Here is a 27482-nt window from a genome sequence, read left to right on the forward strand (position 1 = left end):
ATAAAAGGCTTGCTTTAGAAAGTAGATAGAGACGGCATCATGATCATGATCATCACAGCAATAAAGAAATTGTCCTGGCACGAGATCCCTGTGTCGCATTTTAGCCACACTTTGCATTGGGTTTACAGACACTTGATACAAGGTTTAATCTTTATTTACTCTGGGTTTACTCTTACTCTACTCCAGGTATACTCACACTTTACTACAGTTTACCTCCAACATTAATCCGAGTTTATTCACACTTAACTCTGGGTTTACTAACACCTTACTTTGGGTGTACTGATCTTATTCAGGATTCACTCAAAATTCACTCTGTCTTTTCTCTAGGTTATTCTCCCACTTGACTCTAAGTTCACTCACAATTTTCTCCGGGATTACTCATACTTTACTTTGGGTTTACTCAGACCTCACTCAGAGTTTACTCACACTCTACTGGAGATGTACTCACATTTTACTCCAGGTTTACACACATTTTACAACAAGTTTACTAGGACTATACTTAGGATTTACGGTTTACTCACAGCTTATTCTGGGATTCTGGGTGGGTTTTTTTTGTTTGTTTGTTTGTTTTTCTTTTTTTTTTCTTTTCTTTCAGGGCGCTTTTGGGGTTCCAACCTGCAGCATGAGGCTCTATGTGCATTCCTACCTGCAGGACAGCTCAGCCTCACTGACCCACAGGCAGCCCCTGGCAGCTATGTGCAGGCACTGTGTGGGGCAGCATGCCCCCAGCACAGCCCTGACAACTCACACCACCATTCTGCCCCCCACCAGCTGGACCCTGCCCGGCCCCAGTGTGTCCCACACAGCTCACAGCCAGCCCTGCTCTGGGCTCTGTTGGGCTCTGGACCTAGACAGGGACCAGGCCAGGCTGCCCATTCCCCAGTGCAGGTACTGAGCCCAGTAGGAATGTGGAGTGGTCCCATTTCAGCCATCAGCCCTCAGCAGATTACGGTGAAAAGTGTTGCTGGGAACCACTGGTCTGAGGTCTGGGGCTGGTGGTAGCTTCCTTGAGCAGTGTCTCCTTTCTGTTCATGTAACAAGAAGCTTTGTTGGATCTGTGCCCTGAGGGACCCTGCTTTGTGGCCCCATGGGCATGGGGTGGTCTCCAGGGCCCCAGGATCTCCTCTGACTGCTCCCTCCTCCTGAAGGCTCCCAGATGCAGCAGCCCTGCAGCAGAGCACCCAGAAGAGGGCTCATCCTGTGTGTGGTCATAACCAGACCCTGGTGCTCCAGCTGCCCCCAGCACCCACGCAATCTTGCCCAAGGGCCGTCTTTGGGGAAGTGCCAAAGTTACAGCGGGGACTGAGGAACAGCCACAAGGTCATAGGGCTCCTGGTCATACGAGCATCTGCAGGGAAATGTCATGCCCAGGTCAGCTCCCAACAGTATCCATCCCTCCTCTGACCTCCATGGCCCTTCCTGGGTGGCTCTGTACTGCCTGTGCTGGTCAGGGTGGGAAGCAGAACCAGATGGATGACACCGAGTGCTGCTAAATTGTTCCCTGGGAGTCTGTGGGTGTGCAAAGCAAATGGAATGGTAAGAGAGCATTTCCAATAGGACTTGGAATGTTCAGATACAGCAAGAATGACAGGAATCCCCCCATTCCATGCAGCGGTACATCCCCACTGCCACAGAGAAGACTGCAGACACCTCATTTCCCTGCAGATACAGAGACACTACACAGAGGATACAAGAGTCAGCTCTGATCCACATCAAAGATGGGCTCCAGGAGGAAGAGACCAGGTTGTTGCCTCAGCAGACATGGAGTGAATCAAAATATTACTGTAACAGCATAAGAACCATTAACAAACATATAACAACAGCAAATAAAAATAATAACAATAAAAAAATAAATATTATAAACATAGATGAGCAATACAGGCCTGCTAGGGGACAATCTACGAGTCATTTAGAGAGAGATGAGAAGTTAATTGTTAATGAGGCATCCATGACATCAGTTTCCCCAATGTGACTTTGAGCTTCTGGTTCCTCATGCTATAGATGAGGGGGTTCACAGCTGGAGGCACCACTGAGTACAGAAATGACACCACCAGGTCCAGGGATGGGGAGGAAATAGAGGATGGCTTCAGGTATGCAAACACTACAGTGCTGACTAAGAGGGAGAGCACGGCCAGGTGAGGGAGGCACGTGGAGAAGGCTTTGTGCCGTCCCTGCTCAGAGGGCATCCTCAGCACAGCCCTGAAGATCTGCACATAGGACACAACAATGAAGACAAAACACCCTAAAAACACAAGGACACTTAGCACAATGAGTCCCACTTCCCTGAGGTAGGATTTGGAACAGGAGAGCTTGAGGATATGGGCAATTTCACAGAAGAATTGATCCACAGCATTGCCTTGGCAGAGAGGCAGTGAAAATGTATTGGCAGTGTGCAGCAGGGAATAGAGAAGCCCAGTGCCCCAGGCAGCTGCTGCCATGGTGGCACAAGCTCTGCTGCCCGGCAGGGTTCCGTAGTGCAGGGGCTTGCAGATGGCAACGTAGCGGTCATAGGACATGATGGTGAGAATAGAATATTCTGCCGAGATGAAGAAGACAAAGAAAAAGACCTGAGCAGCACATCCTGCGTAGGAGATGGCCCTGGTGTGCCAGAGGGCATTGGCCATGGCTTTGGGGAGAGTGGTGGAGATGCAGCCCAGGTCGAGGAGGGCGAGGTTGAGGAGGAAGAAGTACATGGGGGTGTGCAGGCGGTGGTCGCAGGCTACGGCTGTGCTGATGAGGCCGTTGCCCAGGAGGGCAGCCAGGTAGATGCCCAGCAAGAGCCAGAAGTGCAGGAGCTGCAGCTGCCGCGTGTCTGCCAACGCCAGGAGGAGGAACTCGCTGATGGAGCTGCTGTTGGGCATCTGTGGTTCCTTTACATGGAGTCGTGTTCAGAGTGAAGGAAATAATGATGAGTCAAGACCATTCTCAGGATACTTCTCCTGCTATACTATAGAAGTTATTCTTTCTCTTAGGAGAATATTCATTTAGATCCGTAACTTGAAATGTATTTGATGAAACTCAGCATTCCAGAAGCAGGAGAAGCTTATGGAGCTTTAGCTTTCCTGTCATTTCCTAATCTTATCCCATCTCCCTGGATATTTTCATCTGTTACCATGTCTGATGTCTTTACCGAACTGTTTGTAAAGCCCCCAGCCCCAAACTCTATGCCCTTAAATTTCTGTTAGAGAAAGCTGCCGTTTTGCTGGATACGTGCATAATTCATGTCCGCAGAAAACAGCAATAATTTCAACAGGTTCCATCCTTCAAGAAATCAGAGGCTGAAAGCACATCCTGTGTGACTGTTCACAAAACAAGTCATTGAAAAAAGAACAGTTCAGAGGTCTCAGAAATGCGTTCATAGTTGACAGACTGTTTCAGAGTTCTGCCTCCACTTCTTTTCCCTTCCCTACGAATAAGAAAAGGAAAATCTCTGCCTAGTCTCTATTCTTGCAAAGTGCCTTTGGAAACACCCTGTGCTGCAGGGTATCTGTGATCCACTGCCCCAGGCAGCAGCTGTGGCAGCAGAAGGCCCCTGCCCTGCCCTGCCGGGGGCTCCTTCCCCCCACACGTCTCCCCGCAGTGCCCTGGGCAGCTCCCCGGGCAGGCTGAGTGCTGAGCCTGGCAGGCGGCAGAGTCCCTGCCCCGGCACACAGCCCCTGGGGCACAGCAGGGACCCTGCTCTGCACCACAGCCCTGGGCACCCGGCTGCACCCCCGGCTGCACAGCCTGCAGCCGTCCTGGGACACGCAGCCCTCAGGGCTGTGCTCTGACGCGGCAGAAGGGAAGCCCTCATATGGAGCTGGTCTTTTTCATGATATAAATACACAGATTGCCATAGTAGCCTGACCTGCTATGGAGTGTTCCAGCTTTAGTGATCCCTCCACGAAAACATAGCAGCACTGCCTGTAGCAAAGGGCTTACCTTCTCAGTGACTGTGAGCAACGCTTGTCCAGTGAGTTCACAGCCTGATCACACTCCATACAGCCTGTATGCTCTCTTCTTTATCTCCTCTCCCTGTCACCTGCAGATGATGCCCCCAGCGCTGTTGTGTGGTGCACATGAGCTGCTCCTGGGCACAGCTGTCTCTCTGCCGCACTGCCCACTTGTATCAGTTCCCTGTGTCCCAGGAGCCCGGCCCAGCTCAGCAGCAGAGGAGGTGATTTCCTTCTCTCCCTGCAGATATCCACGGCCCTCCTGAGCTGACAGCTCAGGGTCATCACTGCAGAACGGACTTCAATGTCAGTTCAGTTAATCAAAATGTCCACTCAATTCCAGAAGCATGGATGTTCCCACTAAAATAAATTTGACCACAATGAAAGCAAATGCCACATTGGGAAACCTCCACTCAGGACCTGTAAGTGGAGTCATAAAAGTACTGAATCACGGACTGGCTTAGGTTGGAGGGGACTTTAAAGTGCACCTAGTTCCATGCCCCCAGCCATGGGCAGGGCTGCCAAACACCAGACCAAGACGCTCAGGATTCCATCAATACTGACTTTGAATGTCTCCAGTGATGGGGCATCCACAATCCTTCTGGGCAACTTTTTCCTGTGACTGTGTGTAAAAATCACTTTCTAACATCTAAACTGAGTCTCCCATTTTTAAATTTAAAGCCATTTCGCATTGTCCTAGTACTATCAGACCATCTAATCATAACCGTAGGCTTAGGCATCTCATCCTCAGATGGAAACCCTGGGGCTGAAAAGGGATTCTGTTCCTCACAGAACCATGGGAGCCGGGAGTCCCCGTAGTGGAGTTCAGATGTGCGCAACGAGGTGTGCACATCTGAGAGATGTGGACAAGTTAGAGAACCGGGCAAGCACCAACCACATGAAGCATAAAAAGAACAAGTGCCTGATTCTGTACCTGGGAGGGAGCAACCCTGCACATACACACTGACTGCGGGATGGGACACTGGAGAGCAGTCCGACTGAAGGGGGTTGAGGGTCCTGGTCAACAGCAAATTGAACGTGAGTCAGCAGTGTGCCCAGGCAGCCAGGAAGGACAACCATCTCCTGGGGTGCATTGAGAGTGACATTGCCAGCTGGGTGAGGGAAGGGATTGTCCCTCTCTGCTCTGCACTGCTGCAGCCTCACCTGGAGCACTGGGTGCACTGCTGGGCACCGCAGAACATAAAAGACATAAAGCTATTGGAGAGTGTCCAAAGGAGGGCACTACAACTGAGAGATCTGAAGTTCCAAGTTTCCTTGGGATTGACTACTTGTTCAGACTGGGCCATTCTCACATCCCACATCCTATGATGAGAAACACAACTTGCATGGGTCTTGGGTCTCACAGCATCCTTGAACCCCATGCAGAGCCTGAGAGCTGCTGTCCCCTTGTCTTTCATTTGACCTCATACAATCCTGCATCCCACTGCCCCAGGAAGGGCCCTGAGCCAGCAGGAGGGACAGGATCACCCTGCCAAGGGTCTGGGGATCAGGGCTTGGCCTTTCTGCTTCATAAGACATAGGAGGCTTTTCTCAGCATCACAGCCACCATCCCAGTGCCTTTGCCTGCCTGTCAGCATGGCTGCCAATTATCTGCTCTAACAAGTCCCTGGGGAAGCTTGCTTGTTACTGGCCCTCAGTGGGGCCCATTAATACTCCAAGAAACTTCTCTGTTCCTTCTGACTTGGTCTTCTTCAGCCCTTCATGCCATCTTCTCTCTGCACTGGTGGTTGATGGACTCAGCAGCAATTTTCCCCCTGGGGCCCATTACAGCCTAAAGAGCCCTCCTGTGCCTTGTGCCTCCCTGTCATCTTCTTCAGGTGTTCAGAATTTGTACAGCTAACTGGAGAGGTATCTGGAGAGAGCTTAAAGAGGAAGAGTTCAGTGGTCATTTAAAAAGTCCAGTTATTTATTTATTGATAGCTGTATTTAAACAAGATGTTAAAACAGTACTTGGCAGTTGATTCTGACCCAGGATTCTGTCCCATAATGAGCTTTGCTCTGTCACTGTTATGGACAAACGTCCTCTTAAGCTTTCCCCATCCCTTTCTAGTCATGGCCCCATGGGACTTGCACCACTTTTCCTCACATCACTCTTCTCCTCTGGAGTCACCCGCTCACTGTTAAACCTCCTTTGCACCAATTCCCACTGGCTTTCCTCAGAGAACCAGCTGCACGTGGGCAATGACAGATTTTTTTTTTTTTTTTTTTTCCAACAAACAGAAGGAAATGTGATGCAAATGAATGAACAGTAAAACACATTGATCATCTGCATGCCTTGTCCAAGCTGCATCTAACGAGGTTTTTCTTTCACAGGGAATACTTGTACAAGAAATGAGTTAGACAGAGAGAGGAAGGGATACATATAATCAAAGTAAAGGAGTTGATAAGAGAGTCTATCAGACTCTGGAGAGATGGAGCAGGTTCCAGTAATCTCTCTGAAGGTCACAGATAAGCCAGACAGTTGGGAAGCATTTGAGTGAAGAAAGAGCAAGGGATGAGGAAATGTGGAGAGCAGTGGGAAGAGCGTGTGTCCAGATGACCTGCTGAAAACATGCCCTTCTGCATGGTCATGTATTAAGGAGAGTTGGAGACCCCTGGAGGGTGAGGGACAGGAAATATGCAGCAGGGTAGAGCAGCAGTGGGCACTGGGCATTAGTCACAGGGCATTGGCACTGGCACCACAGCCTGTGTCTGTGTACCTGAAGGCATCTGTGTCCTGCAAACACAGTTCTGGAAAACATTGCCCTTTCTCAAGAAGAATTAAAAAAAAAAAAAAAACAAAAAAAACCCACATCCCTCAAAGAGCAGTTTTTTCAACTTAAATGGAAAGAGGAACATGAGAATATTTGATGTTGAGAAGTGTGTCAACACATTTTCATTGATTTCTATCTTTTTCCTCAATTCTTTGTTTCAATTTTATTGACATAAACAACTTCCAGACTTACAGCTTCAGAAAGAAAGCCTCTGTTTGTCTCTCCTAACAGAGGATGTGCTCCAAACCCAGTCAGCTTGTGGGAACTTTCCAAAATCCGCTCCAAGTTGCTGACATTTTTTTTTGTGTTGGAGGCACCACTCTGGATAGTGCCTTCCCTCCACCTTCCAGACATGGTTTCTTCATATAAAAAAGGAGGAGAGTAACTCTTTACATCATTTCTGAATACTAGGTACAGCATGAATGGTAATAAACTAAAAGAGAGATTTACATTTGATGTTGGGAATGCATTCCTGACATTTTGTAGATCATGATGTGAGGCGCAGGACAGGTGTGGAACAGGTAGCCCAGAGAAGTTGTGGCTGCCCCATCGCTGGAGATGTTCAAGATGTCACGGGCCCCAGGCATCCAGATCTACTGCATGACAGCCCTGCCCACAGCAAGGGGGTTGGAATTAGATGCTCTTTAAGGTCCTTCCAACCCAACTCATTCAAGGATTCTGTGATTCCTGTCACTTTCTTCCAAGTTGAAATCCCTTTTTTTTAGGTATTCCCTGATCACCTCCTCTTTTACTCAGGGCACACGCGCAATGAACCAACATTTCCCACCTGTCTCTGGCACCTCGGATTCCAAGAAGCCCAGGCCAACTAATCAACAGCAAGGGCAGGAAGGAAAGGAGTATCAGAGACTTTTCCATGTCCTGTGTCACCAGGTTCCCTGCCCCATTCTACTCTGGGCCCACATTCTCCAGAGCCTTCATTTTGTAACCTACATCTTTCTACAAGCCCTACTTGTCTGTAACTGAAGGGTAACTGAAGTGTAACTGAACTGTAACTTTCCTAAACTCATCTCAGCAGGTACACTGGACAAAGTCTCTGCACTGCTGCCAGATGACATCTTCTTGTTTCCACGTCCTGTATGCTTCCTTTCTGTGTTTGTGATTGACCTGGTCTATCCTTCCAATTCCTGCAGGATATCCCACAATTTTAACCTGGCTTCTTCTTCCTTGGAATGGACTTATTCTGCTTGGAAGCAGTGATCCTCAGACAGTTACTACATTTTTTGACCCTATTCCCCTCACAGCCTTACCCTGCCGGACCAGCAGCCTGGGTTCTATTTGATCTTCGCATTCCCCACAGGTACCCAGCAGAGCACCTCTCCTCTTTGTTGGATCCTCTATGGTTTGGGTCAAGAAACTGCCATATATCCTCTCCAGGGGTCTTCTGGATGGTGTATGCCCTGCTGTGCTGTCCCTGCAGCAGATACATGAGTGAAAAAGGCCCAAAATGTGGACAAGGGCTCCACAACATGAAGCTCACATCTGTCTGTAGAGTGCACCTTCCACTTGCTCTTCCTGATCAGGAAGTTAAGAACAGACACTGTTGGTCTCCTCTGTTTGCCATTTCCGTTCACTCTGACCTGGTTGCTCTGCCATTCCCAGGCAGAGCTCAGTGCACTCTCACAGAGGGCAGTCGCCCTTCCTAATCTCCTCACCCATCCATCAGAAAGACTCTGTATCCCCCTTGTGCAACAGTCCAGTTGTGGAAGCCATTTAACTGTGTCCCTGTGGACCAAAGAAGTGCTCAGGCCTGCAACTGTACAAAGATTTCTAGCTCATCATGTGTTGGTGTTCTCATTAGTGTAAAAAAAAAAAACACAAAACATCCTAATTGGGAAGCATAACTGGAGTTAGCCTGACTGGATAGCTCATCTTTGGTATTTGTGTTCAGAATGTGGCACACAGGCATCAGACCCACTTCGGGACTTGGAGTTTTCCAAGCAGCACGGACACTCCTACGGCATGGCTTTCCTGAAGGCCCTGTGGTGCATTTGCAGCTGCATGTGAGTGTGCTGGACAGCCCAGGGAACTGGCATGACATGCAGCTGCTTCTGATGCCATTCATGTAAGAGCCCACTAAAAGTCAGGTTTCATCAGTTGAATAAACATGTGTGTTAGCTTTGTAGTGCCTTGATGTCCAGAATATGCAGCTGTTGGAGAAGAGAGAAAGATCTGGCTCTGCTTTCATGAGCTCATCCATTTAGTCAGCTGCATAACTCTGCATACTCTATGAAGACAAGTGGAAAATGCACACTTGAGCAGCCCAAATGCAGGGGTCTGTTGTCATTTAGGATGTCCAAGAACACCTCTATCCCATCTATGGCCCTCAGCTGATGCTGAGGAAGGAGGTGTCTATCTCAGGGATTTCCCCCACACTTTACAATCACCAACACACATCCAGGTGCACCGATGGCACCTTGGTCACCACCCAGGGTCTGTGTGTGAGCAACTGACTCCCCGCTGAAGGACCAAGGACTCAGAGCAGGAGCTCACATGCAGGCAACTCCTTGTGCACACCTGAACTGAACCTGAGGAATCCCAGCTCTTGTGGGTCTGTGGAGAGCTGAATCCCATTTCAGGCCCAGGGTTTCCATCTAGGGATGAGATGCCTGCAACTGCCTCAGCTGGATCACTGCCCTGCCCTCCTGGGCAGCAGAGCTTGTGCCATCATGGCAGCAGCTGCCTGGGGCACCGGGGTTCTCTATTCCCTGATGCACACTGCCAATACATTTTTTGTCTTCATTGTTGTGTCCTATGTGCAGATCTTCAGGGCCGTGCTGAGGATGCCCTCTGAGCAGGGGCGGCACAAAGCCTTCTCCACGTGCCTCCCTCACCTGGCTGTGCTCTCCCTCTTTGTCAGCACTGCCACATTTGCCTATCTGAAGTCTCCATCACTTTCCTCCCCATCCCTGGACCTGGTGGTGACAGTGTTATACACTGTGGTACCTCCAGTCATGAACCCCGTCATCTACAGCATGAGGAACCAGGAGATCAAGCAAGCTCTCAGGACACTGTTTGGAGATAAATTGCTTCGGCACCAGTAAAATGGAAAAGCTCGGACTGCCTTTATTTCATCTTTTTTGCCCTCACTCCTACTTTGTTGTTCCTATGGTAGTTTTAATTCCAATAAATCTATACTGTTCATCACATTTCTTCTTTGTTTTCTACCTTTGTCTTCTGTCTTGCAGTCCTAATGGACATAAGTAACCCAGCTCTTTGAATCAATAAAGAAATCATCAGAATATCATTGATCTCAGCTCCCACCTTCTCTGGATTCCAGAGAGCAGCCCTGCACACAGGAGGGGTGCAGGAACCAAGAGCCTAACTGCCACACGGAGCTGCAGCCCTGCTGTCTGTGGGGCTGCCCCTCACCGCCCAATGGCCTCTCCTTCTCTGCTGCGGCCTCTCAGTTGTGCTGCTGCTGCTTCCCTGGAGCCACGGCCATGGGCAGCAGCAGGACGGGGTCTTTTCAGTTCTGCTCTCTTTGCAGCACCACGCTGTTCTCCTTTCTCCTTGCAGTTGTGTCAGCCCTCAGGTCCTGCGTTACGTAGCATACCATGGAGAAACACTTTGCCTGAGGTGTGCCTGGAATTGTCTCAAAGGCTTGGAAGAGCATTGCCATGTCAACAGACTGAAGGCTGGAGACTTGGGGGAGGAGAGTCCTGTGAAAAATGAGATGTCCTTGCTCCGTCCAAAACATTCTGATTGTGCTGTAAGAAGTTCTGACAGCAAACTTGTTTTTTGATGGACTTGTTTATGGCCAACTCACTCACAACCCTGAATGGTACACCTGTAAATCTATGTGAGAAACACGCTCAAGTCAACAGTTTCTAATCAGGCCAAGATCTCTGGGATGAGCAGTCTATCCATTATTGCAGTATCCATTATTGCACACACCCTCTACTGACACGGGAGAAATTGCACAACTAGTCAGAGAAATCCATCCCATTGTATACCCTGGGTGTGACGCAGGTAAAGCCTCTCCTGGCACTCATTGGTTGAGTGTCTCAGGCTCACAACCTTCCAACGCTGTTGCTACCTGACATTTCCATACAGTGTCTGTTAACAACCCTTTGTTTTTAGGTGTGTTCTGTACTTTTTATGGCACTAGGAGGACAGTATTATCAACAATCTGCCCACTAGTTCTGTCCTGTACTGGATTCTCCCCTGCCCTATATAACTATCTTACCTAGTATTGCCTGCGCCAATTCTATCCAGGTCCGAACGCCCCAGTCTCAACCTTGAGTATACTCCATTTACTCACACTTTTATTTTTGGGTTTTGCACTTCATATTAAGTTTTACTCATTCATTACTCTAGGTTTACTCATACTTCACTAAAGGTCTACTCACTTTATTTAGTCTTTTTATCATTGTTTACTACTGGTTTGCTCTCACTTAACTCCAGGTTTACCCAAACTTTATTTCGGATTTTACTCAAACATGATTTTGAGTTGCCTCTCACTTTACTTTGGGTTTACTCTTTTCTCTGGGTGCACTCACACTTTGTTCCGTGTGTTCCCTCACCTTACTCTGGTTTTTACTCACACTTCATTCCAGGTTCACTCACAGTTTACTCTGTGTTCACTCACACTTGGCTCTAGTTTTACACACCGTTTACTCCCTGTGTGTCCACACATTACTTAGCATTTTACTTGCCATTTACTCCAGGTTTTACTCACACTTTACTCATGTTTTACTCACACATTACCCTAGGTTTACTCTTACGTGAGTCCTGGTTTTTCTAAAACTTTATACTCAACTTATACTCAACTTATACTCAACACAATTTACTCTATATATTTACTCAGACTTTACTCCATGATTACTAACACTTTACTCTGTGTTTACTCCAACTTCACTCAGGGCGTACTCTTCCTTTTCTGTGGTTTTGAGTCACTTTTCTGGGTGTAATCACATCTTCAGGATTTTCTCGCTCTATACTTCAACTGTACTCACACTTTGTCCAAGGATCACTCTCACTTTGACTCCAGGTATACTTTAGTCTGGCTTTAGCCTTACTTTTCTCCTGGTTTTACTCACACATTGCACCAGGTTTACAAACACTTTACACCTGGTTTTGTCCCACTTTACTCTGAGTTTACTCTTACTGTACTCAGGCTTTACTAAAGCCTTATTGCTGTTTTTACTCTCCCCTTTTTGCTATCTTTACTTGTATTTTACTCAAGATTTTACTCACTCTTTACTCAAGGTTTGCTCTCACTTTTATTGTGGTTTACTATGTCTTTTCTCTGGGTCTCACACTTCACTCTAGTTTCACTCACAATTTACTCTGTGTTTACTCACACTTAACCTCACTTTTACTCAGACCTCACTCAAGGTTTAGTCACACTCCTCTCCTGGGGTACTCACATTTTACTCCGGGTTTGCACACACTTTAATCCAGTTTTACTAAGACTTTACTCACAATTTACTCCTGGTTATCACATACATTATTCTTGGTTGACACTGTCTTTTCTCCAGGTTTTACTGATACTTTACCCCAGGATCACTCACACTTGGTTTCAGGTACACTCACAATTTATTTTGGCTTTACTAATACCTTATTCAGGATTTACTCACACTCTACTCCAAGTGTACTCACACTCTAGGCTTACTCATACTTTATTCTGAGTGTACTCGCACTTTACTCCGTGAATTCCCACACGTTACTCCGTGTGATTCCACACATTACTATGAGTTTTACTCACACTTTACTCCTGCCTAACTCAGAGATTACTCTGGGTGTAGTCAAAGATTACTCTGGGTTTACATTTACTTGTCTCATGGCTTATACTCACACTTTCCTCCAGGTTTTACTCACACTTTTCTCTGGGTTTGCTCACATTTCACTCCGGGTTTATTCACACTTTACTTTGGTTTTACTCACATTTTGCACTGGTATTATTCATGCTTTTCTCTGGCTTTTACTCACCGTTTACTCCACCGTTTACTCACTTTTTACTTCAAGCTTACTCATACTTTACTCTGGGTTTTTACTCACACTTTACTCCAGGTTTACTCTCTCCTAACTCGGGGTTTACTCACACTTTACACTACACCTTTGTCCATGGATACACACACTTGACTCCAGGTTTTACCACACTTAAATCTGTGTCTTCCCATACTTAACTCCAAATCTCCCCACACTTTACTCCCAGTCTACACACACTTTACCACATTTACTCATACTCTACACTGGGTGTACTCATACCTTTCTCCAGTTTTACTTACACTTTCGTCTGACTTTACTCTCACCTTGCTTTGGGTTTATGCACACTTTACCAGGTTTTACTCATGGTCTTCTAAGGGTGTACTCACAGCTTACTCTTGGTCTTACTCACACTTTACTTCAGATCTACATACACATTTTACTCTGGATTTAGTCACACACGACACCAGGTGTACTCACAATTTATTCTCAGTTTATTCACATTTTTCTCTGGGTTTACTCACACTTTTCTACAGCATTTACTCACCCTTTATTTCAGCTCGCTAAGCCACGTTCTCGCTGCCGATAACAGATGCTTTTCTACAGACTTGGACAACTAGTGCAGACAGCAGGTCTCCCATTTTTTCCAAATCACATTGTTAGTATCCTATCTTAGGAATGCAAGGTAGCAGTCTCAGACAGTAAAACCACAAATTAATGAAGAAGCAGCGGATTAGTGAATGGAGCTGTGGCCAATGAGACGACCAGCCAAAGCCAGCCAAGTGTCCTCCATCCTGACCCAAGCCCAAGAAAACATCATGATGAACTTCATTGGAAAGACCACCAAGAGATATGTGTGTGTTAAACAGCATGTGTAAAAGACTTGGGCTGGAGGGGGGGGGCAGGGGAGAGGGAATGTAAGTCATTCTGGGGACTCATTGTAATAAACCAGGCTTTTCTTGGACATCTAATGTGTATGTTATCAGCTTGCTCTGTAAGTATGTGCCTTTCTTGCCCTCTGGTATGCAGGTTAGGTGGCAATATCCCCTCTGCATCCAGCGTGTGTGCAGCGCTGATTAAACATAGCTGTGTTACTACTCTGTAGTTAAAGAGTTTGATTTCCGCACATCATTTTCATTCCTCAGTTCAGCGCTCGTCAGCCCTCCTCAAGAGCACCTGGTCCAAACACCTTCCCATCTAACCAAAAAGATCACCGCTCTGCCATTCCTGAAACGGGACTCTGGGAGGATAAAACTTCTGCATGGCGAGGGGAGGCCGCAGGCCCAAGTCCCAGGCCCTGGCCCAGGGCTGTTTCCCCACCACGCTCCAATCACTGCCCACATGGCCTCAACACACAGTGCGCGGCTCCTTGGGGCGGAGTGGGAAGCAGCAGCCGGCAGGGCCCCCCGGTGCTGCCCTAGCGCTGAGCAATGGGCCATGAGGCAGGGATAGATATGTTGAGGTGAGGTCACTTGTACAAGCAGAAGTCAACACCTTGTAGCAAGCATGTGGCTGAGGTGATGTTTGAGAGGTTATTTCTGTCTCTGGAGGTGACAGACCTGCAGCAGGAACATGGCTGGCAAAGGGCCTTGGAAGACATTCTTTCTGTAGTAGCCAAGAGGACAGCCTTGAATTCAGGGCTGATTTCTGTGCCTTTAGGAATGCAGCTCATGGTCATTCCCCTGTCTCTGGTAAGCCAGCAGAAGACACCAGCTGGGCAGGTGGATTGAGAGATCCCTTCTGCCTGAGAAGCTGATTGCCTGCATACAGGAGGAGCTCTTGCGTATGGGTTTTCATGTCCCATGAACATTAGCACATGATGGGCGCATAACTTGGACATGTCTGTCTGAAAGGTCAGCATCAGGCATGGGACCTGAAAGGTCATGGTGAGATTTCATCTGTGTGGTCAGCTGTCAGGCCAAAAGAATCTCATGGGTTGGTTCACTGCCTGGAGGGTAGATTGTGAGATGATGGTATTTTCGGTGTACCTGGACTGGTGGAAGACATTTGATACTGCCCTGTATGAGATCTGTATGAATTGATGGGTGGACCACTCAGTGTATGCGGAATTGGATGGATGGTCACAGCCAGAGTTGTGGTCAACAGCTCAGTGGCTGTGTGGAGACAATGGTATTTTTTAAGGAGTCTGCAAGTGCAACTGGTGCTATTCAACCTCTTTGTCGCTGACTTGGACAGCGCTGTTGAGTGCACCTTCAGAGAGTTTGTGGGTGACATCAATTTCTGTGATGTGGTCAATGCAGTAAAGATAAGGGGTGCCATCCAGAGGGACCCTGACAAGCTACAGAGGTGGGTCTGTGAGAACCTCATCAAGATCAACAAGGCCATCCATGTGCAAGGATATTCATATGGCTCATTGCAACCCGAAGCACAAATGCAAGCAGAGTGGAGAATGCACTTAGAGCAGTCCAGAGGAGAATCATTGAGGGTGTTACTTGATGAAAAACCCAACACAAATTGGCAGTGTGCACTTACAGCCCAGAAAACCAACCATATCCTGGGCTGCATCAAATGAAGTGTAGCCAGTAGGTCAAGGGAGGCGATTCTCCTCCCTGATTCCACTCTTGTGAGACTCCACATGGAGTACTGCATTCAGATGAAGGGCCACAATGAAAAGGATGAGCTATTGTAGGGTACTTGCTTTAGCAGAGGGGGTGGACTTGGTGATCTCTCGTGATCCCTTCCAACCTCTTCAATTCTGTGATGGTGTGAAATGTCACTCAAAGGGTAGTGATGCATTGCCAGAGGTCATAGAACCATATAGGCATAGAATGGCTTGTATTGAACGAAGGGATCTCAAAGGTCATCTAGTTCCTACCCCCGTGCTGTAGGCAGGGTTGCCTCCCACTAAGTCAGGCACTACATCAGGCTGCCCGAGGCCCCATCCAGCCTGGATTTGAACACCTCCAGGGACGGGGTATCCACCACTTCTCTGGGCTGCCTGTGCCAGGACCTCACCACAATCTCAGTGAAAAAATCCCCCCAGTTTCTAATCTAAATCTCACCTCTTTTAATTTGGAATAGATCCTTTTTGTGCTATCCCTATCTACCCATGTAAAAAGGGTAGATGTTTCTACCCTCTTGTTTCTAAGCTCTCTTTCAGTACTGGAAGGCTGCAGTGTGTTCCCCTCCAAGTTGTTTCTACTCCCAGCTCCCTCAACCTGACATCTTAGGAGAGGTCCTCCAGCACTCTGATCATCCTCGTGTCTCTCTTTTGGACCTGCTCCAAAAGCTCTACTTCATTCTCAGTACAGGCCATCTGAGAGCTGAGTAGAGAAGGATAATGTCCTCCCTCGCTCTGATGGCCACCTCTCTTGTTGATGCAGCCCAGGGTACAGTTGGTATCTCAGGCTGCAAGCACACACTGCTGGCTCCTGTTAAGGTTTTCATCTCCCAGGACCTCTAAGTCCTTCCCCGCAGGGCAACTCTCAAGGAGTTCTTCCCTCATACCTGGGATTGTTCCAACACAATGTCATGGAGTTACCTAGATAGATCTGTGCCCGTGACAGGGGGGCAGTAGGCTCATGGGCACACCTCTCCCCCCGGCTTCCCGAGAAAAAAAAAACAGAGCAGCAGCAACGATCTAAGAAGGAGAAATTATTTTACTAACTATGATGTTGGGATGCAAGATGACACGATATAATACAATCTAATTGGGAGTAAGGATAATAAATCAAATGAAATGAGAGAGAGCGAAAGAGCGATAGGGAGAGAGAGAGTGAGAGAGTTTCCGAAACTGAAAGCCCTACTTGATGGAGGTGCACGGCTTGGAAAGCACACCCACTCCTCTCCCTGGCAGCAAGCAAAAGTGAAAAAGACCATGCACAACCAGATGACGTATCTTCCGTGACGTATCTTCCTTCTCTGACCATGAGGTCCTCAGGGATACGTAGTTCTTCTCTTTTGTCCATGGTGTTATGATGTAGAATAGCAATAGCAAAGTTACAAAACCATGACAAATAGCTGTTCCCAAGTGTTCAGAGAAAACTGTATTTGATGTGCAGCCATTAACACACACAATTTGTTGTCAGTGGGTTTTAAGCAAGGAAAGAATACAGTGCTTTTTGCCTCAACCCAGGAATTGGTTAACTGTGCTTTCTCCCCCGTCCTGTTGAGGAGGGGCAGTGACAGAGCAGCATGGAGGGCACCTGGGAGCCGGGCAAGGTGAGCACAGTGCAGCTGGGCGCTGAGTTCCAGGGTGCTTTTGTGGTCCCAGCCCTGCAGCACAGTGTCTCCGTGTCCCTTCCCTCTGCAGGACAGCCCAGCCCCACCATCCCACAGGCAGCTAGACTGCTAAGATTTAGGACAAGAATACCCTAAAGTAACACATTGGTCCTTCGCCTAATACACTGATACCTTCCAAGAATCCAGCCTATATAATCTCCGCGGTGCCTGCTGGCATCTCATTGGCCTGCAGATACAGAGATGGAACACAGAGGCTGTGGGAGTCAGCACGGACCCAGAGTTCATATGGGCTTCAGGAGAAAGAGAGCAGGGTGATGTCTCAGAAGAAGTGGTAGGAAGCCAAACACATGTATAGGAACATGACAACCACAGACAGACACGTATATATGAATAGAAAAGGAAATAAAGAAAAAATATTAAGAGAAAAAACATAATACAAGCATGTTATGGGACAGACTGTGAGTCATTTATAGAGACAGACGAGAAGCTTATCCCTGCTGAAATGTGACCAGGGCACCATTTTCCTCACTGCATGCCTGAGCTCCTGGTTCCTCATGCTGTAGATGAGGGGATTCAGTGTTGGAGGAACCACTGAGTACAGAAAAGCCATCATCAGATCCAAGGATGGGGAGGAAAGAGAGGGGGGCCTTAGATTGGCAAAAAAGCCAGTGCTGAGAAACAGGGAGACCACGGCCAGGTGAGGGAGGCACGTTGAGAAGGCTTTGTGCCGTCCCTGCTCAGAGGGCATCCTCAGCACAGCCCTGAAGATCTGCACGTAGGAGAAAAGAATGAAAGCAAAACACCCAAATAAAACAAGGACACTAAAGACAATAAGCCCAACTTCCCTGAGATAGGACTGTGAGCAGGAGAGCTTGAGGATATGGGGGATTTCACAGAAGAACTGATCCACAGCATTGCCTTGGCACAGAGGCAGGGAAAATGTACTGGCAGTGTGCAGCAGAGCATTGAGAACCCCCGTGCCCCAGGCAGCTGCTGCCATGGTGGCACAAGCTCTGCTGCCCAGCAAGGTCCCGTAGTGCAGGGGCTTGCAGATGGCAATGTAGCGGTCATAGGACATCATGGTGAGAAGAAAATATTCGGCTGATATGAGAAAAACAAACAGAAAGGTCTGTGCAGCACATCCTGCGTAGGAGATGGCCCTGGTGTGCCAGAGGGCATTGGCCATGGCTTTGGGGAGAGTGGTGGAGATGCAGCCCAGGTCGAGGAGGGCGAGGTTGAGGAGGAAGAAGTACATGGGGGTGTGCAGGCGGTGGTCGCAGGCTACGGCTGTGCTGATGAGGCCGTTGCCCAGGAGGGCAGCCAGGTAGATGCCCAGCAAGAGCCAGAAGTGCAGGAGCTGCAGCTGCCGCGTGTCTGCCAACGCCAGGAAGAGGAACTCGCTGATGGAGCTGATGTTGGGCATCTGCAGTTCCTGGGTATGGAGTTCTGTTCTGAGTGCAGAAGATAATGACAAGACAAGGCAATTCTCGTAATCACTCATCCCACTGTACTATAAAATGTATTCATTCTCTTAGGACAATATTCCTTTATTACCATAACTTGAATTTATTTTCATGAAGTTCAGCATTCCATAAGCAGAAGAAGCTTATGGAGCTTTTGCCTTCCTCTCATTTCCTAATCTTATCCCATCTCCCTGGATATTTTCATCTGCTTTCATGTCTCATATCTTTACACCAACTGCTCTTAGAGCCCACAGTGCCAACCTCTGTGTCCTTTAGTTTCTGTTGGATAACACTGACTGTTTGTAGGATAAGTGTGTTATTCATGTCTTCAGAAAACGGCAATCATTTCAACTGGTTCCATTCTTCGAGAAATGAGAGGCTGAAAGCACATTCTTTGTGACTGTATACAAAAGAAGTGATTGATTAAAGTACAAGTCTGGAGGTTCTGAGATGTGTTCAAAGTTTACAGCCGATTTTAGATTTATGCCTCCAGTCCATTTCCCTTCCCTCAGAATAGGAAAGGGAAAATCTCAGCCTTTTTCCTCCTCTTGCAAAGTGCATTTGGAAACACCTTGTGGTGCAGTGTAGCTGTGAGCCCCCTGCCCCAGGCAGCAGCTGTGGCAGCAGAAGGCCCCTGCCCTGCCGGGGGGCTCCTTCCCCCCACACGTCTCCCCGCAGCGCCCTGGGCAGCTCCCCGGGCAGGCTGAGTGCTGAGCCTGGCAGGCGGCAGAGTCCCTGCCCCGGCACACAGCCCCTGGGGCACAGCAGGGACCCTGCTCTGCACCACAGCCCTGGGCACCCGGCTGCACCCCCGGCTGCACAGCCTCCAGCCGTCCTGGGACAGGCAGCTGTCAGGGCTGTGCTCTGACGCTGCAGCATGGAAGCCCTCAGCTGGAGCAGTTCCTTCTCCATGATTAGCAAAAATGGTATGTCTTCAGGCCAATCTCCTATGGATTGTCTCAAATTCAGTGATCGTCCAATAAAAGCAGCTGCATTGACTGCAGCAAGACTTACCTTGCCAAGAGCTGTGAGCAGTCCTCCTGCAGTCAGCTCATAGGCTGTTCACACCCCATACATCCTGTAATCTCTGTGTCCTTTCTCTTCTATCTTCATGTCATCTGCAGAACATTCCCCCAGCCCTGCTGTTCTGTGCAGAAGAGCTGCTCCTGGGCACAGCTGTCTCACTGCAGTGCTGCCCACTTGTAGGTGTTCCCTGTGCCCCAGGAGCCCAGCCCAGATCAGCAGCAGAGGATGTCATTTTCATCCTCTCCTCTCATCTCCCCTGAGATGTCCCTGGGTCTCCATGGCCAACAGCTCCTGAAAGACAACAGCATCATGTCTATGCTTTGAAATCTTCTGAATTAACCACCAAATATCCAGCGGACAGTCAGCAATTCCAGACATATGGTTAGTCATACCAGAGAGTGTTTGCTGTCACAAAAAAGGCACATGGAGAAGGACAGGGAGGACTGGACTTCCCCTGTGCATGGCAGTTGTCCATGCAGCTGCAAATGCAGCTCAAGGCCATCAGGAAAGCCATGCCCTACGAGTGCCCGTGCTTCTTGGATAACCTTGAGCCCCACAGTGGAGCTTATGCCTTTATGCCACCATCTGAACACAAAAATAAAAGATGAGCTATTTTACAGTCTAATTTCAATTACGCTTTCCAACTAGGGTGTTTTCTTATGTGTTCTTACACTAATGAGAACACCAGCACATGCAGAGCTAGAAATGTTTGTACAGTTGCAGGCCTGAGGTTTTGTTTGGACCACGGGGACATGGTTTAATGGCTTCCACAACTGAACTGAAGCACAAGGGGGATACAGAGTCTTTACGATGGATGGGTGAGGAGACAAGGAAGGGCGACTGCCCTCTGTGAAAGTGCACTGAGCTCTGCCTGGGGATGGCAGAGCAGCCAGGTCAGAGTGAATGGAAATGGCCAACAGAGGAGACTAACAGTGTCCATTCCTGGCTTCCTGATCAGGAAGAGCATGTGGAAGATGTTCTCCACAGACAGATGGGAACGGTAGACCTGGTCAGCTGGCAGCAATGCAGAGACTTTGTCCAGTGTACCTGTTGAGATGAGTTTAGGAAAGTTAGAGATCAACTGCAATTGAATGTGCCCAGGCATATCACAGACAAGAAGGGCTTGTTGAAATATGTAAGCTACAAAAGGAAGGCTGGGGAGAATGTGGGCCCAGAGTAGAATGGGGCAGGGAACCTGGTGAGACAGGACATGGAAAAGTCTCTGATACTCCTTTCCTTCCTGCCCTTGCTGTTAATTAGTTGGCTTGGGCTTCTTGGAATCCTAGGTGCCAGAGACAGGTGGGAAATGTCGGTTCAATGCATATGTGCCCTGAATAAAAGAGGAGGTGATCAGGGAATACCTAAAAAAAAAGGGATTTCAACTTGGAAGAAAGTGACAGGAGTCACAGAATCCTTGAATGAGTTGGGTTGGAAGGACATTAAAGACCATCTAATTCCAACTCCCTTGCTGTGGTCAGGGCTGTCACACAGTAGATCTGGATGCCTGGGGCCCGTGACATCTTGAACATCTTCAGGGATGGGGCAGCCACAACTTCTCTGGGCTACCTGTTCCACACCTGTCCTGTGCCTCACATCATGATCTACAAAATGTAAGGAATGCCTTCCAGACATCAAATGTAAATCTCTCTTGTAGTTTATTACCATTCATGCTTTACCTACTATTCAGAAATGATGTAAAGAGTCACTCTCCTCCTTTTTTATATGAAGAAGACCATGTCTGGAAGATGGAGGAAAGGCATTATCCAGAGTTGTGCTTCCAGGAGAAGAAAGATGTCAGCAAACGGGAGTGGATTTTGAAAAGTTCCCACAAGCTGATTCGGTTTGGAGCACTTCCATGTGAGGAGAAACAAACAGAGGTTTTCTTTTTGAAGCTGCAAGTCTGGAAGATGTTTATGTCAACAAAATTGAAACAAAGAATTGAAGACAAAGATAGAAATCAATGTAAATGTGTTAACACACTACACAAATTCTGATATTCTCAGATGACCGCTTTCTTTCTAAATTGATAACAGTGGTCTTTGAGGGGATTTTGTGTCTATGTTTTTTTTTATTTCCTCGAAAAATGAAAGTGCTTTCCAGAACTGTGTTTGCAGGACACAGCAACTGCTGTTCTACTCTGCTGCGTATTACATGTCCCTCATCCTCCACGTGTCTGCAGCTCTCCTTAATACATGAACATGCTGAAGGGCATGTTTTCAGCAGGCCATCTGGACACACGCTCTTTCCACTGCTCTCCACATTTTCCATCCCTTGCACATTGCTCACTCAGATAGCTCCCAACTCTCTGGCTGATCTGTGACCTTCAGGGAGATTACTGGAGCCTGCTCCATCTCTCCAAAGTCTGATGGACTCTCTTGTCAACTCCTTTACTATAATTATATCTGTTCCTTCCTCTCTCTTTCTAACTCATTTCTTGTACAAGTATTCCTTGTGAAAGAAAAATCTCAGTAGTTGCGGCTTGGACAGGGCATGCAGTTGATCACTGTGTTTTTCTCTTCATACAATTGCATTACTTTTCCTTCTGTTTGTTGGCAAAAAAGAGAAATCGTTCATTGCCCACGTGCAGCTGGTTCTCTGAGGAAAGCCAGTGGGAGTTGGTGCAAAGGAGGTTTAACAGAGAGTAGGTGACTCCAGAGGGGAAGAGTGATGTGAGGAGAAGTGATGCAAGTCCCATGGGGCCAACGGGAGTAAAAATGGGTGGGGAAGATGAGGAGGACGTTTCTCCATGACAGTGAGAGAGGAAAGCTCATTAGGGGACATCCTGGATCAGTATCAACTGCCAAGTGCTGCTTTAAATTCTTGTTTAAACACAACCATAAATAAATAAATAAATAAATAAATAAATAATGAGACTTCTTAAATGCCCATCTGACTCTTGCTCTTTAAGCTTTCTCCAGATACCTCTCCTGTTAGCTATACAAGTTCTGAACACCTGAAGAAGATGACAGGAAGGCACAAGGCACAGGAGGGCTCTTTAGGTTGTAATGGGCCTCAGGTGACCTTCGCTGCTGCTGAGTCCATCAACCACCAGTGCAGAGAGAAGACTGCACAAAGTGCTCAAGAAGACCAAGTCAGAAGGAACAGAGAACTTTCTTGGAGTATTAATGGGCTCCACTGTGGGCTACTAACAAGAAATCTTCCCCAGGGACTTGTTAGAGCAGATAATTGGAAGCCATGATTACAGGCAGACAAAGGCACTGGGATGGTGGCTGTGATGCTGAGAAAATCCTCCTTTGTCTTATGAAGCAGAAAGGCCAAACCCTGATCGCCAGACCCTTGGCAGGGAGATCCTGTCCCTCATGCTGGCTCAGGGCCCTTCCTGGGGCAGTGGGATGGGCGTTGGTGTGAGGTCAAATGTAAGACAATAGGGGAAGCAGCTCCCAGGCTCTGCTTGGGGTGCAAGGATGTTGTGAGGCCCAAGTCCCATGTGGGCAGTGTGTCTCATCCCAGGCTGTGGGATGTGAGAAGGGCCCAGCCTCAACAAGCAGTCAGTGACAACAAAAGTGCGAAGTTCAGATCTCTGAGGCCCACGTTGGAGGCACCATTTCCTCACTGGGAGCATTTGGTTCTGGGGATGCCATGTTTGATTTTAATCCACATGCAGAGCTCCTGACTGACTGCAACACCACTGTGCTCATATCAGCTGTGATATAATGCAGTGGTGTTGTACTCACTGAGCTTGTCTCCCCTTAACAGCACAATGACTCTGACATCACTGTAATCCTGACCACTGCCACAACTCAGTAATTCTGACATCACTGCTCACTACACCATTGAGACAACACAATGACTCAGGTGTCAGTAAGTTCGCATCCACTGCGACAGCATAGTGACTCCAACATCATCATGCTTGCAGTCACTATCATAGAATCCTAGAATATCCTATGCTGGAAAGGACACACAAGGATTATCAAGTCCAACTTCTGCCTCCACACCACCACCCAAAAGGCAGACCATATCAGTGAGAGTGTTGTCTGAATGCTTCTTGAACTGCAGCAATTTTGGTGCTGTGACTCCTTTCCTTGGGGTCCTCGTCCAGTGCTCTGCTTTGGACACACTCCCATAGTTTTATGTCCTTTATGTTCTGTGATGTCCAGCAGTGCACCCACTGCTCCAGGTGAGGCTGCAGCAGTGCAGAGCAGAGAGGGACAATCCCTTCCCTCACCCAGCTGGCAGTGCCGTGCTCAATGCACCCCAGGGGATGGTTGGCCTTCCTGGCTGCCTGGGCACACTGCTGACTCACGCCCAATCTGCTGTTGACCAGGACCCACAGTCCCTTTCAGTGGCACTGCCCTCCAGTATCCCATCCCGCATTCAGTGTGTATGTCCAGGGTTGTGCCTTCCCAGGTTCAGAATCAGGCACTTGTTCTTGTTATGCTTCATGCAGTTGGTGCTTGCCCAGTTCTCTAACTTGCCCACATATCTCTGCAAGGCCTCTCCACATTATTGTGCACATCTGAACTCAACCAAGAGGACTTCCGGCTCCCATGGTTCTGTGAGGAACAGAATAACATTTCCGCCCCAGGCTTTCAATCAGTGGATGAGATGCCTAACCCTACGGTTAGGATGAGATGGTGTGATAGTAATAGGACAAAGGAAAATTGCCTTAAATTAAAAAGGGGAGACTTAGGTTGGATGTTAGAAAGACATTTTTACACACAGTCATAGGAAGAAATTGTCCATAGCGGCTGTGCATGCCCCATCCCTGGACACATTCCAAGTCAGTATGGGTGGGATCCTGGGCATCCTGATCTGGTGGTTGACAGCCCTGCCCATGGCTGGGGGCTTAAACTAGGTTCTCTTTTAAGACCCCTCCTACCTAAGCCATGCTGTGATCCTGTAATTTCACGCTCGCACTGCCTCAGCTCTACCACTACCCAGACAGGGGAAGTCCTCCTCCCAGTCCTTGTCTGTGTGTCATTTTTGTTACGGGTCATGAGCAGAGGTTTCCAGATTTGGCTTTTACTTCTCTCATGGTCAAACTTCTTTTGGTAGGAACAACTGTGCTTCTGAAATCCAGTAGGCATGCTGATTAATTGAGCTGACTTTGAAGTATGTTCTGCAGTGATGAGCCTGCTGCCTTTCAGGAGCTGTCAGCTCAGGAGGGCCATGGATATCTGCAGGGAGAGAAGGAAATCACCTCCCCTGCTGCTGAGCTGGACCGGGCTCCTGGGACACAGGGAGCTGATACAAGTGGGCAGAGCTGAAGGCAGAGAGACAGCAGTGCCCAGGAGCAGCTCTTCTGTACAGCACAGCAGGGCTGGGGGCATGATCTGCAGGTGACATGAGGATAGAAGGGGAAAGAGAGAGAGATTACAGGATGTGTGCAGTGTGAGTGTCTGTGAGCACACTGAAGGAGCATTGCTCACAGCCCTTGAGAAGCATTTTGAGAAGCCCTGAGTGCATTTCTCACTATCCTTGACAAGGTAAGTCTTTTGCTCGAGGAAATGAATCTGCTTTTCCTAGAGGGATCACTAAATTTGGGACATCCCATTACGTATCTGGCAGAGGGCGCTCAATGTTTCTTTACTGTGGAGAAAGACTTGCTCTAGCTAAGGGCTTCCATTCTGCAGCATCAGAGCACAGCCTTGAGGGCTGTGTGTCCCAGGATGGCTGCATCCTGTGCAGCGGGGGTGCAGCCGGGTGCCCAGGGCTGTCCTGCAGAGCACAGTCACTTTGGACCGTGCTGCCTGGGAGGTGTGTGGGCAGCTGGGGAAGGAAAAGGCCTCCTTGAGTGCGTTTGGCAACAGCAGTGCAGAGTTGAAGTTGCAGAGCAAGGTGTGTTAAGCTCCAGTTTTGCTACTGATCCTGTCCTAGGGGGGTTTTCTTCAGACCCCGTTGCCCACGATTTCATTGCCCTTCACAAGCTCTGTGCAGTGCAGTTGTTTAAGACAGAAAAATGGGCTTGATCTCCAGGAGACATCAGCTCGAGGCTACCACTGTGGGCGTGCCCTGGAAAGCTGCCATAAACTCCAAGATGGGTACAGATCCTCTGTGCTCTTCCTCCAATCTGAGAGCCTTTGCTCCAGCCCTGTGAATCAGAAGCTTCATCATGTCCCTTTCATTCTTCCCCCAGAGCTGGGCTGAGAGAAAGCAGTTGGACATTGGCCCTCTGCACAGCCCAGAATCTTCTCTGTAGCAACGTGAAGGTGCAGCCATCCTCCAGCTGAGCAAGGGGCAACACTGGGCAGGTAGGAACAAGCCTGATGGACAGAGCAGCTTGACTCTACTTGAAAGGAGAGTGAGGAGGTGTTAATTCTGTGCACTGATTTGCGCCTACAACAAGAAAGAAAACCTGAAGATTTTTATAGTGTCACCAATTTTATGGGTGAATCCAAATCCCCCCCCAAAATGCAAACAAACAAAGAAACAAACAAAAAAAACCCTACTTTTTCATCTTATAGAGAACAAGACATAAAAATTACATTAATCAGTGTGAGACTGCATATAACAAAGTATTTTTAATCCTATAACTCATACAGGATCTGAAGAGACAGATTTTGCAAATCGCTTTGAAGTCAGGCTCTCCCTTACAAAAATGACAGAATGTGTACAGGTTTGGTTCAGTGCTGATCTCATGAGCATCTCTCTCTCCTTTGCCCAGCATGGCAGCATGAGCTCTGTGATTCTGATACTACGGACCCATCCCTGAAGGATGGAAAAAGAGGATGAGATGAACCGCATCTCCTTCCCTTACACAGGCAGAAGGGCAGGGTGCCAATTTCATGGATCACTGTGATAAAAAGGGAATATTTCCATAGACCCGCTGGGCAGAATCGGAATCAGTAAACAAGGGATCGAAGTGCAGATATCTTCCCACCTAAAATCAAGGAGACACTGGTGGAAACTTCCATGTCCCCAAAGGCTCAGAGCAGGGCTGACTCCTCTGAAGTTTTTTCTAACATCTCCTTGTCGTCTCCTCTGTGCACAGAACCGCATTCCCAGAAGTACCAGATGGCCAACAGCAGCTCCATCAGCGAGTTCCTCCTCCTGGCGTTGGCAGACACGCGGCAGCTGCAGCTCCTGCACTTCTGGCTCTTGCTGGGCATCTACCTGGCTGCCCTCCTGGGCAACGGCCTCATCAGCACAGCCGTAGCCTGCGACCACCGCCTGCACACCCCCATGTACTTCTTCCTCCTCAACCTCGCCCTCCTCGACCTGGGCTGCATCTCCACCACTCTCCCCAAAGCCATGGCCAATGCCCTCTGGCACACCAGGCACATCTCTTACGCAGGATGTGCTGCTCAGGTCTTTTTCTTTGTCTTCTTCCTCTCAGCAGAGTATTCCCTTCTCACCATCATGTCCTATGACCGCTACGTTGCCATCTGCAAGCCCCTGCACTACAGGACCCTGCTGGACAGCAGAGCTTGTGCCACCATGGCAGCAGCTGCCTGGGGCACTGGGCTTCTCTATTCCCTGCTGCACACTGCCAATACATTTTCCCTGCCTCTCTGTCAAGGCAATGCTGTGGATCAATTCTTCTGTGAAATTGCCCATATCCTCAAGCTCTCCTGCTCTGGTTCTTACCTCAGGGAAGCTGGGCTTATTGTGCTAAGTGTCCTTGTGTTTTTAGGTTGTTTTGTCTTCATTGTTGTGTCCTATGTGCAGATCTTCAGGGCCGTGCTGAGGATGCCCTCTGAACAGGGATGGCACAAAGCCTTCTCCACGTGCCTCCCTCACCTGGCCGTGCTCTCCCTCTTAGTCAGCACCGCACTGTTTGCTTACCTGAAGCCGCCCGCTATTTCCTCCCAGTCCCTGGATCTGGTGGTGTCATTTCTGTACTCAGTGGTGCCTCCAGCAGTGAACCCCCTCATCTACAGCATGAGGAACCAGGAGCTCAAAGTCACATTGGGGAAACTGATGTCATGGATGCCTCAGTAACAATTAACTTCTCATCTCTCTCTAAATGACTCACAGATTGTCCCATAGCAGGCCTGTATTACTCTTCTCTGTTTATAATATTTATTTGTTTTATTATTATTATTATTATTATTTGCTGTTGTTATATGTTTGTTAATGATTCTTATGCTGTTACAGTAATAATTTGATTCATTGCATGTCTGCTGAGGCATCAACCTGCTCTCTTCCTCCTGGAGCCCATATTTGATGTGGAT

At 48.3% G+C, this 27482-nt stretch overlaps 2 protein-coding genes across 2 annotated transcripts; both read right to left on the reverse strand.

The window, feature by feature from the left end:
• Nucleotides 1-1934: 1934 nt before the first annotated feature.
• Nucleotides 1935-17414, reverse strand: LOC121107999 (olfactory receptor 14A16-like). Its single transcript, XM_040654654.1, has 2 exons — nt 17388-17414; nt 1935-2834 (listed from the first exon to the last, which is right to left on the reverse strand). The coding sequence occupies exons 1-2, from the start codon at nt 17412-17414 to the stop codon at nt 1935-1937; spliced, it is 927 nt and encodes a 308-aa protein (XP_040510588.1).
• A 24-nt stretch (nt 17415-17438) lies between these two features.
• LOC107056253 (olfactory receptor 14A16-like) lies at nt 17439-17900 on the reverse strand (the record flags this gene model as incomplete). Its single annotated transcript, XM_040654548.1, has 1 exon — nt 17439-17900. A coding segment is annotated over one exon (462 nt), but the record flags the coding sequence as incomplete, so codon positions are not given.
• Nucleotides 17901-27482: the final 9582 nt, after the last annotated feature.

The sequence above is a fragment of the Gallus gallus genome, chromosome 33 (genome assembly GCF_016699485.2).
Source record: "Gallus gallus isolate bGalGal1 chromosome 33, bGalGal1.mat.broiler.GRCg7b, whole genome shotgun sequence".
NCBI classification, from domain to species: domain Eukaryota; kingdom Metazoa; phylum Chordata; class Aves; order Galliformes; family Phasianidae; genus Gallus; species Gallus gallus.